Below are 13,176 nucleotides of genomic sequence, written 5' to 3'. Positions count from 1 at the left end.
GAGGCTAAATTATAATAAAAATTGCAATTACCCATGAATCTGCACCAGTAAAAGAGTATTTCAACACTTGATGAAATCCCCTGCTCACACATGCAACCCCAAGATCTACATGAATCACAGTATAAAATGGGAACATTCTTTGCTCAGACCCTAATGCAGTTCTTTGACATATATTCAACAAACTTTAGATAAAATCACAATTGACTTGTTCAATGTGTTCTAACTTACCACAAGCTACCTGTTGTACCTGCCCTGCGAGTGGTTGATGGGGACAGTGTAGAGGGAGGTTTGCTCTGTATCTAACCCCATCCTGTACCGGTCCTGGGAGTGTTTGAAGGGGACAGTGTAGAGGGAGCTTTACTCTGTATCTAACCCCGTGCTGTACCTGTCCTGGGAGTGTTTGATGGGGGACAGTGTAGAGGGAGGTTTGCTCTGTATCTAACCCCGTGCTGTACCTGTCCTGGGAGTGTTTGATGGGGACAGTATAGAGGGAGCTTTACTCTGTATCTAACCCCGTGCTGTACCTGTCCTGGGAGTGTTTGATGGGGACGGTGTAGAGGGAGCTTTACTCTGTATCTAACCCCGTGCTGTACCTGTCCTGGGAGTGTTTGATGGGGACAGTGTAGAGGGAGGTTTGCTCTGTATCTAACCCTGTGCTGTACCTGTCCTGGGAGTGTTTGATGGGGATGGTGTAGAGGGAGCTTTACTCTGTATCTAACCCCGTGCCATACCTGTCCTGGGAACACTTGCAACAACCCACATGTGTTACAATTCTTGTCTGATGGGTCTCCTCCATCTGCCATTGTAGTAGTTGGAGACTCACCTCACAGTCAGTGTCTTGTCTGAAGACATTGTTCCAATCCTCATCTGTGTCCAAGGGGCGATGGCGATGCTTCTTGTTGAACTTGAGACTCTTCTTAAAGTTGTAATAATACTCAACACATTCTGTAACTAGTTTGGATCTCACCTGTAATAGTCACAAGGCGATCATTGAGTAAATGTGGCTGTGAGGTTCCATGGTATTATACTTTGAGTGGATTATGTGCTGCACATTCATTCTACGCAACAGGTCCATGTCAGTGTTTATGCTGCACACGACCCACCTCCCACCCTGTCAACATTTCGATTCCTTTACCCCCTCATCTTGTTTCCCCTTTAAGTGCATCTGCACTTGACATCTTAACTACCCCATGTGGTAATGAGTGAGTTCTACATTCTCAGCACTAGAGGTAGTCTTTCTCTAACCCAGTAAATGGCCTCGGTTATTAAAGGCACTAAACCTTGTGGAACCAAGCCACACAAACCAGGTAAGTCCCAGGTTCAATTGCCAGTCTCTGCTCTTCTCAATGATGGGAGTGCTTTCCTAGAGAACCAGTCAGGTTACTAACTCCAGATTGTTACACCATGTCCCCTCCATTTTTAAAAATTCTTTCATGGGTTGTGGGTGTTGCTGGCTTGGTCAGCATTTACTGCCTATCCCTTATTGCCCCTTGAGAAGGTGGTGGTGAACTGCCTTCATGAACTGCTGCAGTCCATGTGGCGTAGGAACGTCCACAGTGCTGTTAGGGAGGGAGTTCCAGGATTCTGAGCCAGCGACAGACTGGCCGATATAGTTCCAAGTCAGGATGGTGTGTGAATGGAGAATGGGTGCCTGTGTCTGAGCTGGGTAAAGCACAATGTGTCTGTGGTGCCCTTTCCAGTAGATGGACACAGAGAGGTTACTAGAAAGTACAGAGTCCCTGGGCATCGGCACACAGTGGGGGCATATTGGTAATGTCACTGGTCTGGTAATCCAAAGGTCCAGGCTAATGCTTTGGGGGTCCCTGGTGGAATTTAAATTCAATTAACAAATCTGGAAAATAAAGCTAGTCTCAGGAATGGTGACCATGACAACTATCATCGATTGTTGTAAAAACCCATCTGGTTCATTAGTACCGTTTAAGAAAGGAAATCTACCGTCCTTACCCAGCCTGGCCTACACGTGACTCCAGACCCACAGCAATGTGGTTGACTCTTAACTGTCCTCTGAAATGGCCTAGCAAGCCGCTCAGTTCAAGGGCAATCAGAGATAGGCAAGAATTGCTGGCCTTGCCAGCGACGCCCACATCCCATGAAAGAGTAAAAAAAATTTAATGAATCATTCCTGATTGTTCATTTTAATTCTAACCTGTACCCCAGCGGGAGTCTGTGCCTTCAGGAGGGGAGGGGAGGGGAGAAAATATTAGTTTCCCGTGTGCAAGGTGTGATAGTGGTTGGATTTGCTGCTGTTTTCAAGACTTATTTTCCCCCATACAGAGAATCAAACATGTAATCCAGGCTGAGAGCCCAATGCTGCACAGTCGGAGGAGCCACCTTTTGGATCAGACGTTAAACCAAGGGCCCTATCTGCGCGAATGATCCATGGCTGCTATTGGAAGAGCAGCAGGGGAGTTCTCCCAGGTGTGCTGAGGCCAATATTTATCCCTCAACCAACATCACTAAAGCAGCACTTTCTGTTTTTATTCCACTAAAACAGATGATCTGGGTCATTATCACATTGCTATTTGTGGGAGCTTGCTGTGCGCAAATTGGTTGCTGTGTTTCCTACGTTACAACAGTGACTACACTTCCAAAATACTTCGATGGCCATGAAGTGCTTCAAGACATCCTGAGATCATGGAAAGCAGGATAAAAACGCAAGTTCTTTCTTTGTTTCTCTCGTTCCCCTCACCAAATAACTAGCGACTGCGTGTGACCTTTTACTGTCTATTCCCCGGTCAGAATTGTGAAACTGAGAGCTAGGGAAACCTGAGCATATCCATCCCACTGCTGCCTTGGATGAGAGTAGCTCATTCTGCCACTGTCCAGGCGTCTTGTCTCGGAGCTGTACGGTGTTGGTGATTAGTGCCAAATGTGCCATTGGTTCAGTTCACTGAGAAGCTAGTGTCGATCAGCAGAGAGAGAGACACCTATCTCAGGAGTCTGAACGAGACTGAAATTCAAGCTTCAATGATTATCGTCTGACTCATTTCACCACTAGTCCCTCCTTCATCAGCCCATGTCAGGTTGTGACCTCTTGGTGGAGCTCTTGTGACGTGCAATACCAGAAGCCGAATATCCACAAAAGCTGCATTTGTATAGCGCTTTTAGCATAGTGAAGTGTGCCAAGATGTTTCACAGGAATGTACTGAGTCAAGAATTTGACACCGAGCCACTTAATAAAGGTCAAAGGGGTAGGTTTTAATGAACACCTCAAAGGAGTCGGGAGAGAGAGATGGAGAGGTTTCTTGGGGAGTAGTGGGGAGTGGGGGAGGTGGTGGAATTCTAGAGCTCAGGGCCTAGGCAGCTGAAGGCTGTTAAAATCGGGGATGTACAAGAGGCCAAAATTGGAGGAGCACAGAGATCTCAGAAGGTAGCAGGACTGGGGGAGGTTACAGAGTTGGGGAGGTGTGAGGCCATGGAAGGCTTTGAACACAAAGTTGAAAATTTTAAACTTGCTAGAGCAGGAGCTGATGTAGGCTAGTGAAGATAGGCAGTGAGGGGTGGACAGGAATTGGTATGATTCACAATAGGGGCAGCAGAGTTTTGGATAGTGGGAGATGTTGGCGTAGTGGCAATGGCACTGGACTAGTAGTCCAGAGGCCCAGGCTAATGCTCTGGGAACATGGGTTCAAATCCCACCATGGATTTTAAACAGTTGATTAAAACCTGGAATATAAGGATGGTCTCAGTAATGGTAACCATGGCTATCATTGACTGTTGTAAAAACTCAACTATGTTCCTAAAGGGAGCGGAGAGGCAGGGTCCACTAGTGTTCACATTAAGAAACTTCTGAGCTGGGTTCAGACTCAGGTCCCAAAGGCTAATTAGAAAAAAATGACTAGTACTCAAAAAGATATACTTTCATTTCTATAAGCATCTTTCACAACATGCCCAAGCTCTTTACTGCTGATGGGTTGTCATTGTTCTAATGTAGAAAATGTGGTAGCTGATTTACATGCAGCAAGATCACATAAACAGCAATGTCATAATGACCAGACTGGCTGTTGTGATTTTGATTCAGAGATAAATATTGGTTACAGGGCACAGGGGAGCATTCCCTCGATCTTCTTTGAAATAATGCAAGCGGGGTCTGAGAGGGCAGAATGGCCCTCGGTTTAATGTCTTATCCAAAAGACTGTCCCTCCAACGGTGCAGCGCTCCCTCAGAACTGACCCTCCGACAAAGTGGCACCACCTCGTTATTGACCCTCTGACAGTCACTCCCTCAGTACTGAACCTCCGACAGTGCGGCACTCCCTCAGTGCTGACCCTCCGACAGTGCGGCACTCCCTCAGTACTGACCCTCCGACAGTGCGGCACTCCCTCAGTAGTGACCCTCCGACAATGCGGCACTCCCTCAGCACTGAACCTCCGACAGTGCGGCACTCCCTCAGTACTGACCCTCCGACAGTGCGGCGCTCCCTCAGCACTGACCCTCCGACAGTGCGGCGCTCCCTCAGCACTTGCCCTCTGACAGTGCGGCGCCCCCTCACTACTGAACCTCCGACAGTGCGGCTCTCCCTCAGTACTGACCCTCCGACACTGCGGCACTCCCTCAGTACTGACCCTCCGACACTGCGGCGCTCCCTCAGTACTGACCCTCCGACACTGCGGCACTCCCTCAGTACTAACCCTCCGACAGTGCAGCGCTTCCTCAGCACTTGCCCTCTGACAGTGCGGCGCTCCTTCACTACTGACCCTCCCATAGTGCGGTGGCACTGGTACTGGGAGTGACAGCCTAGATCTTTGTGATAAGGTCTCTGGTTTGGACCTTGACTCTTGGACCCTCTGACTCAGAGGTATGAGTGCAGTCCACTGAGTTATTCAGTCCAGTTCCTATCCTGTAGTATGGCTGTCGGTGCGCAACAGACTAGACTCTTGGATTAAAATGAGTCTTGTCTCCACCCAGCCCCCCAACCTCTTTGTTCTTTGTCACGTACCATCTTCTGAACCATGTGGAAGTCCTTCCTGTGCATCCCAAAAGCTTTATTGAAGACCCTGCGTTCGCTGGGAGTCCAGTTACTGCTTCCTGCCAGAGAAAGAAAGAACAGTTAGAAAGGGTGAACGTGCTGTGAAATTGCTCACCTGTAACCCGGCTGTCCTAGGTCAGGGGTGAATGTTACTGCTCCAGTACACTTCACAAAGCAACAGCAGGAAGCAGGTGCCTGCCCTGTTCTTCCTTAACACATTGGGTTACTGCTCTAAATTACACCTCCTGCTTCAGAGTCAGAACGTTGTGGGCTCAAATCCCACTCCAGAGACCTGAGCAGGAAAAACATCCGTCCTGTGTTTTTGTGGCGCATTTTGCAACCTTAGGATGCCCAAAGCGCTTTACAGTCAATTAATTACTTTTTTTTGAAGTCTTGTCCCTGTTGTAAGAGACGTGACAGTCAAATTGCGCACAGGAAGATCCCACTAACATCATCGTGATAATGACGACATCATCTTTTTTTGTGATGTTTCATAAATATTCGCCCCAGGACAGGGCGAGAAATCCCTTGCTGCCCTTATATTAGTGGCTCTCGGCTCCTTTACGCCCATTTGAAAGTGCAGGCAAGTCCTTGGTTTAACGTCTCAGGGGAAAGATGAAACCTCAGTACTAACCCTCCGACACTGCGACACTCCCTCAGAGCCGACCCTCTGTCAGTGCAGCGCTCCCCCAGTACTGACCCTCCAACAGTACATGCTCCCTCAACGCTGACACTCTGACAGTGTGGCACTCCATCAGTATTGATCCTCTGATAGTATTGTACTCCTTCAGTAATGACCCTCCAACAGTGCAGTGCTCCCTCAGTATTGACTCTCTGACAAGGTGGCACTGCTTCAGTATTGACTCTCTGACAGTGCAATGCTTCCTCAGCACTGACCCTCCGACAGTGCGGCGCTCCCTCAGTACTGACCCTCCAGCAGTGCGGCGCTCCCTCAGCACTAACCCTCCGACAGTGCGGTGCTCCCTCAGCACTGACCCTCCGGCAGTGTGGCGCTCCCTCAGTACTGACCCTCCGGCAGTGCGGCGCTCCCTCAGTACTGACCCTCTGGCAGTGCGGCACTCCCTCAGTACTGACCCTCTGACAGTGTGGCACTCCCTCAGCACTGACCCTCCGACAGTGCGGCGCTCCCTCAGCACTAACCCTCCGACAGTGCGGCACTCCCTCAGCACTGACCATCCAACAGTGCGGCGCTCCCTCAGCACTGACCCTCCGACAGTGCGGCGCTCCCTCAGTACTGACTCTCTGGCAGTGCGGCACTCCCTCAGTGCTGGCCATCTGGCAGTGCGGCGCTCCCTCAGCACTGACCCTCCGACAGTGCGGCGCTCCCTCAGTGCTGACTCTCTGGCAGTGCGGCACTCCCTCAGTACTGACCCTCGGACAGTGCGGCGCTCCCTCAATACCGACCCTCTGACAGTGCGGCGCTCCCTCAGCACTGACCCTCCGACAGTGCGGTGCTCCCTCAGTACTGACTCTCTGGCAGTGCGGCACTCCCTCAGTACTGACCCTCGGACAGTGCGGCGCTCCCTCAGTACTGGCCCTCTGGCAGTGCGGCTCTCCCTCAGCACTGACCCTCCGACAGTGCGGCACTCCCTCAGGGGAGCACTTCGCCTGTGCTTGTTTTTGAATCTCTCCCTCCCTATCTCTGTAACTCTCTCCAGCCCTACAACCCTCTCAGATCTCACATCCCCCCAATGCTGACCTCTTGTGTATACTCGATTTCCTTCACACCACCATTGGCAGCCCTATCTCCAGCTGCCCAAATCCTAAACTCTGTAATCCCCTCCATCAATCTCTCTGCCTCACTCTCCTTCATTAAGAGCTTAAAACCCGTCTCTTTGACCTAATAGCACCTTATGTGGCTTGGTGTCAAATTTTCTCTGATCTGTGAATTGCCTTGGGGCATTTTACTGCATTAAAGGCTTCACATAAATACAAGCTATCGCTGAACTCTCTAAAGGAGCAGCTAAGCAATGCAAATTTTAAATGCAGATTACTCAATCTAAAATCATATAAAAATTCAGCAGTGTTTTCCTCTTTGATATGTGATGAAGTTCCATCTTTAACAAAGTGCATAGATTGTTCCTGTTTGTCTGTAGAGGTTTGACTTTATACTGGAAACTACCTGTAGTCAGTAATATCTTACTGTAATAACAATGCATATTGAGGAATGTCCTGACTCTCCTACCTGTGTAATGGTAATCAGCCAATGGATGGGATGTGGGACGGGCTCCATTGTTCAATAGCAGCATCTCCAGTGCAGCCTGTGGTAACAAATAAAAGCCTCTTTAGCAACTGGACAAGTTGATAGGAAGTTTTTTTCAAAAAAAAGGCACCCAGAGTTTTATAACTAGAGGCATCAAGTACAAAAGCATGAAAATAATACCAAACTTTTATGAAACTCTGGGTTAGGCGGCAGTTGGAATATTGTCTCAAATTCTGGGCCGCCCACTTAATGAAGGATGTCAAGGCCTTGGAGAGTGTACGGAGGAGATTTACTAAAATGGAACCAGGACAAGGGACTTCAGTTAACATGGAGAGACTTGAGAAGCTGGGATTGTTCTCCTTAGAGCTGACAAAGTTAAGCAGAGATTTAATCGAGGCGTTCAAAATTCTGAATAGTTTTGATAGGGTAAATAAGGAGAAACCGTTTCCAGTGGCAGGAGGGTCGGTAACCAGAGGGACACAGATTGAAGAGAATCGGGAAAAGAGCCAGAGGGGGAAATGAGGAGAATGTTTTTTTTGACACAGTGAGTTGTTGTCACCTGGAAGGCGCTGCCTGAAAGGGCGGTGGAAGCAGATTCAATAGGAACTTTCGAAGGGGAATTCAATAAGTAATTGAAATGGAGGAATTTGCAGGACTGTGGGGGAATGAGCACGAGGAAAGTGGGACTAAGTGTCAGCACAAACACATTGAGCTGACTGCCCTCCTTTTGTGTTGCAAGATTGTTTGAGTCTCAGAACATAGGAATGGCTAGATGAAGAAAGACCAAGGTCCATCTAGTTCGCCTCCTACCACCCTGGTAATCGCTTAATACAGTGAGAAATGGAGTTGTTAACTAATCAATCTCTATCAATTCATATCCAACAGACCTATAGGAATAGAATAAAGCCATTCAGCTCCTTGAGGCTAGTTAGATCTTGGCTGATCTGTATTGCAATTCCATCCACCCACCTTCATTGAGTGACTTTTAATCCTCCAACCTGGACCCAGACTCAAGACGACGAATTCTTACTGCCAGTAGTGGAGAACTCTGGGAACAATTGGTTACAAAGCCCTCTGTTCCAAATATGCTATACTCACCGCACAACATGTCACAAATTACTCATTCACTGAATCCCAAAATATTTTCTGGGAAAGTAAGGTGCAAATATTTACCATGATGTCACCGTCCAACTCGGAGAGACAGTGTAGGGTGAACTCACGGTTCAGCCCCCCACCCGGCAACACACTGGAACAAGCCATGTTCAGCAGGTCCTCCACTGAAAGCACAAAACACACCATTGAAAAGGATTCCCAACGTGGTTTCCATTGAAGGAAATCAGATCAACTCTTGATTTATTAAGGCTCTTCATTTTGCAAGTAAGAGACACGTGCATTTAGACGCTGCCAGACATGCTGAGTATTTCCAACATTTCCAGCTTTTATTTCAGATTTCCAGCACCTGCAGTATTTTTGCTTCTGCATTTCTATAGCGCCTTTCACAACCTCAGGACGTCCTAAAGCACTTCACAATCAGTGAAGTACTTTTGAAATGTAGTCCACTGTTGTAATGCAGGAAACGTAGAAGCCAATTTGTGCACAGCAAGCTCCTACAAGCAGCAACACAGTAATGGCCAGATAATCTTGTTTCATTGATGTTGGTTGAAGGATAAATATTGGACCCAGGACAGCAGGGAGAACTTTTCCAATAATGGTCCTGGGTTCTTTTCCATCCACCTGAGAGGGCTAATGGGGCTTCAGCTTAATGTCTTATTCAAAAGACGACAGCACTGACAGTTCAACACTCCCTCAATGCTACGCTGAAGCATAAGCCTAGATCTTTGTTTTCCAATCCCCAGGGTGGGGCTTGAACCCACAATCTTCTGACTCCGAGGTGAGAGTGATACCTACTGAACCACAGCTGAAAGTGAAAGCTCCTTCTGCACAATAGCCTTTTCCCTTGGTGGTTTTCCAGTTCCATTCGAACCTGCAGCTTTCCTTATAGTGCAGTCAATTTTCAGTACAAACCACTTAGAGGGGAATAGAAGGGCTTCAGTACACTAAAGACATTAACAAGGTGCTATTTTACTTGTGTTTGTTGTTGCATTCAGTTCACCGTAAGAGTTGTGAACTGGTGCATAAACCAGTCTTTCTTGCCCAAGATATATGGAGCACTCAACACTGGCTGGAGAGCAGGAGGAGGAGGCATATTCTCAGGATAAGGGGGTGAACATTTAAGATTGAGATGAGCAGCAATTTCTTCACCCAGAGAGCTGTGAATCTTTGGACCTGAAGGGAATTAAGGGATATGGCGAATTGTACAGTTGAGGTAGAGGATCAGCCACGATTTTGTTGAATGGCAAGCAGGCTGGAGGCACCGAAATGCCTTCTCCAGCCTCTATTTCTTAAGTTTGTCCTGGAATCGAGTGTGTCTTGACTAGGTACAAACGAGTGCGTAAATTGATCTGGTATGTCCCTAAATGTATGGAGCACTTCAGAGCTGTAAACAGCAACTTTGAAATGGACATTAATGGTCAATATAAATGATCAATTTAACCAACACCCATTTTAAACTTTGGTTGAAGTGGCGGAGAATGAATAAAGCACCAAGTATTAACTTACCCTTCTGTTGCACTTCATCATTTTCTATCAATTCCTTCCAAGGCTTCCACACCAAATCCGCTCTATGTATGTCCTGTTCACCTGGGGACGTGTCCACTAAGTCAGGGATTGCAGCCTGGAAACGAGGCCCGATGTTTATGCAGCTGGAGAAACAAAGACAACTCTTTACTCAGTGGGTCGCCAGGAGACAACGTCAGGGCAACCTCGCAGCTGTCTCATCGAACAAGATGATCCTCAGCAAGAAGCTGAGCAAATCCACTGGCAATCCCTTCAACTAATGACGGGATGTCTAAAGGTAATTCCAAAAGAATCGCTGTTCACACTTTGATTGGAAAAATAAAGAGGTCACATTCTCCTTGAGAATGTGTCTAAATGAAATGGAAGGGCAGAGAGGAATCCAGGGATACAGATATGCAAGTCACCAAAAGTAGTGAGGCAGGTTAACAAGTCCATTAAAAGGGCAAACGTAATACTGTGTTTCAATTCTAGAGGAATGGAACTGAAAAGCAGAGAAATTATATTAAACTTGCACTCCACCATAGTTAGACCATTCTGGGAGCACTATGACCAGTTCAGATCTCCAGATTTTAAAAAAGAATATAGAGGCAGCGGAGAAGGTGCAAACGAAATTTACTAGAATGAAACCAGAACTGAGAGGTTGTAGTTGTCAGGAAAGGCTTGGGGCTCTTTTCACTAAAAAAGCGAAAACTGAGGGAGGTCTTTAAAATTACACCTGGTTCAATATGGTCGATGTAAAGTTGTTTCCACTTGTGGGGGGGGGTGACCAGAACTATGGGGTCTCAATATAAGATAGTCACTAATAAACCCAGGAAGGGAATTCAGGAGAAACTTCTTTATCCAGAGAGTGGGGAGAATGTAGAACTCACTACCACAGGAAAACAGAAACACCTGGAAAAACTCAGCAGGTCTGGCAGCATCGGCGGAGAAGAGCAAAGTTGACGTTTCGAGTCCTCATGACCCTTCAACATGAGGACTCAAAACGTCAACTTTGCTCTTCTCCGCCGATGCTGCCAGACCTGTTGAGTTTTTCCAGGTATTTCTGTTTTTGTTTTGGATTTCCAGCATCCGCAGTTTTTTGTTTTTTTCACTACCACAGGGAGTGGTTGGGGTGAATAGTATCGATACATTTGAGGGGAAAGCTGGATAAACACATGGAGGAGAAAGGAATAGAAGGATATGGTGAGAGGGTGACATGAACTGGGTTGGAGGAGGCTCGTGTGGAACATAAAAGCTGGTGTAGACCCTTTGGGCCAAATGGCATGATTGTGTGCTAGAAATTCCATGTTATACTAAGTGCAGTGAGTAATCTATTGGGCGACATGACAGTCAGCCTTGTGATTCAATTTAAATTCATGGCAGGCGACAATTAAATGTGGTACTTAGGATATTGAATTAGTGCCCCTGCAGAATATCTGGTCATTATTTATACTTTTATTTTGCGATGGGGTGGTGGAGACGGGCAGAGTAGGGGAGGTGTGGGATCTTGCTCTGCATAAATAGGCAGCTATATTTGCCTACAAAACCACAGTGACTGCACAGAGCAATTTGTTGTTAGCTGTGAAACTGGAATGTCTTGATGAGGTGACAGCTGCAATATCAACACAAGTTGGTTCTTAGATTCTCTCTGAAGAGAGATAGAATCACCTTAGCGGTCACCTTAGCAACAAGAAATAGTCCAGTGCTGGTGTTGTTAGTTGGTGCCTGGCCTGAAGATGTCCCTTGGACGTCCCCTGGTCACAAGGTAGTAATCCCTTTAATTTTCTCTCTGACAGCATAGGACAACTTAACAAGCCCCTGTATGTTTTGCCCCCATACACCCAACACTGACACTGCCTCTGACATCTGGAATTCATATCTGACAGTGTCCAATGACTGAAGACCCACAGTTCTTTAACAGTTGAAAGCCGCCTACAAAGTGGCACTGGAGGCATATTTGTGATGATTATACTCACGGAATTGGATTGTTCACTGTTGCTGTGTTATCCTTATGAACAAACTCAAATCCATCTGTGAAAGAAAAATATTTTTCGATGGATACATGAATTGAACAATTAGTGTACAGTTACACTATGAGTAATCCTTATTCTAAATAAACAGTGACTCTGTACAGTTACACTGGGAGGAATCATTACCTTGAATAAACAGTCACTCTGTATGGTTACACAGTGAGTGATCCTTACCCTTCTGAATAAACAGTAACTCCGTTCGGTTACACAGTGAGTGATCCTTACCCTGAATAAACAGCGACTCTTTACAGTTACACAGTGAGTGACCCTTACCCTGAATAAACAGTGACTCTGTACAGTTACACAGTGAGTGATCCTTACCCTGAATAAACAGTGACTCTGTACAGTTACACAGGAAGTGACCCTTACCCTGAATAAACAGTGACTCTGTACAGTTACACAGTGAGTGATCCTTACCCTGAATAAACAGTGACTCTGTACAGTTACACAGTGAGTGATCCTTACCCTGAATAAACAGTGACTCTGTACAGTTACACAGGAAGTGACCCTTACCCTGAATAAACAGTGACTCTGTACAGTTACACTGGGAGGAATCATTACCTTGAATAAACAGTCACTCTGTATGGTTACACAGTGAGTGATCCTTACCCTTCTGAATAAACAGTAACTCCGTTCGGTTACACAGTGAGTGATCCTTACCCTGAATAAACAGCGACTCTTTACAGTTACACAGTGAGTGACCCTTACCCTGAATAAACAGTGACTCTGTACAGTTACACAGTGAGTGATCCTTACCCTGAATAAACAGTGACTCTGTACAGTTACACAGGAAGTGACCCTTACCCTGAATAAACAGTGACTCTGTACAGTTACACAGTGAGTGATCCTTACCCTGAATAAACAGTGACTCTGTACAGTTACACAGTGAGTGATCCTTACCCTGAATAAACAGTGACTCTGTACAGTTACACAGGAAGTGACCCTTACCCTGAATAAACAGTGACTCTGTACAGTTACACTGGGAGGAATCATTACCTTGAATAAACAGTCACTCTGTATGGTTACACAGTGAGTGATCCTTACCCTTCTGAATAAACATTAACTCTGTTCGGTTACACAGTGAGTGATCCTTACCCTGAATAAACAGCGACTCTGTACAGTTATACAGTGAGTGACCCTTACCCTGAATAAACAGTGACTCTACTGTTACACAGTGAGTGACCCTTACCCTGAATAAACAGTGACTCTGTACAGTTACACAGTGAGTGATCCTTACCCTGAATAAACAGTGACTCTGTACAGTTACACAATGAGTGATCCTTACCCTGAATAAACAGTGACTCTGTACAGTTACA

At 46.6% G+C, this 13,176-nt stretch overlaps 1 protein-coding gene across 4 annotated transcripts in view; it reads right to left on the bottom strand.

Moving 5' to 3' along the window:
* LOC144672915 (transcriptional-regulating factor 1-like) overlaps window positions 1-13,176 on the bottom strand; it is a 40,385-nt gene that overhangs the window by 2,141 nt on the left and 25,068 nt on the right. For all 4 annotated transcript variants that reach the window (XM_078534924.1, XM_078534927.1, XM_078534925.1 and 1 more), the window contains 6 exons: window positions 11,807-11,861; window positions 9,834-9,976; window positions 8,388-8,491; window positions 7,197-7,272; window positions 4,961-5,049; window positions 824-967 (listed from right to left, as the gene is read on the bottom strand). In XM_078534924.1, the coding sequence (XP_078391050.1) occupies window positions 824-967; window positions 4,961-5,049; window positions 7,197-7,272; window positions 8,388-8,491; window positions 9,834-9,976; window positions 11,807-11,861 (611 nt within the window). The remainder of the gene's footprint in view (window positions 1-823; window positions 968-4,960; window positions 5,050-7,196; window positions 7,273-8,387; window positions 8,492-9,833; window positions 9,977-11,806; window positions 11,862-13,176) is intronic.

The sequence above is a fragment of the Cetorhinus maximus genome, unplaced genomic scaffold, assembly GCF_964194155.1.
Source record: "Cetorhinus maximus unplaced genomic scaffold, sCetMax3.hap1.1 HAP1_SCAFFOLD_140, whole genome shotgun sequence".
Taxonomy (NCBI): domain Eukaryota; kingdom Metazoa; phylum Chordata; class Chondrichthyes; order Lamniformes; family Cetorhinidae; genus Cetorhinus; species Cetorhinus maximus.
Note: the sequence above shows the minus strand (reverse complement) of the source record. Positions and strands in the feature narration are given on the sequence as shown.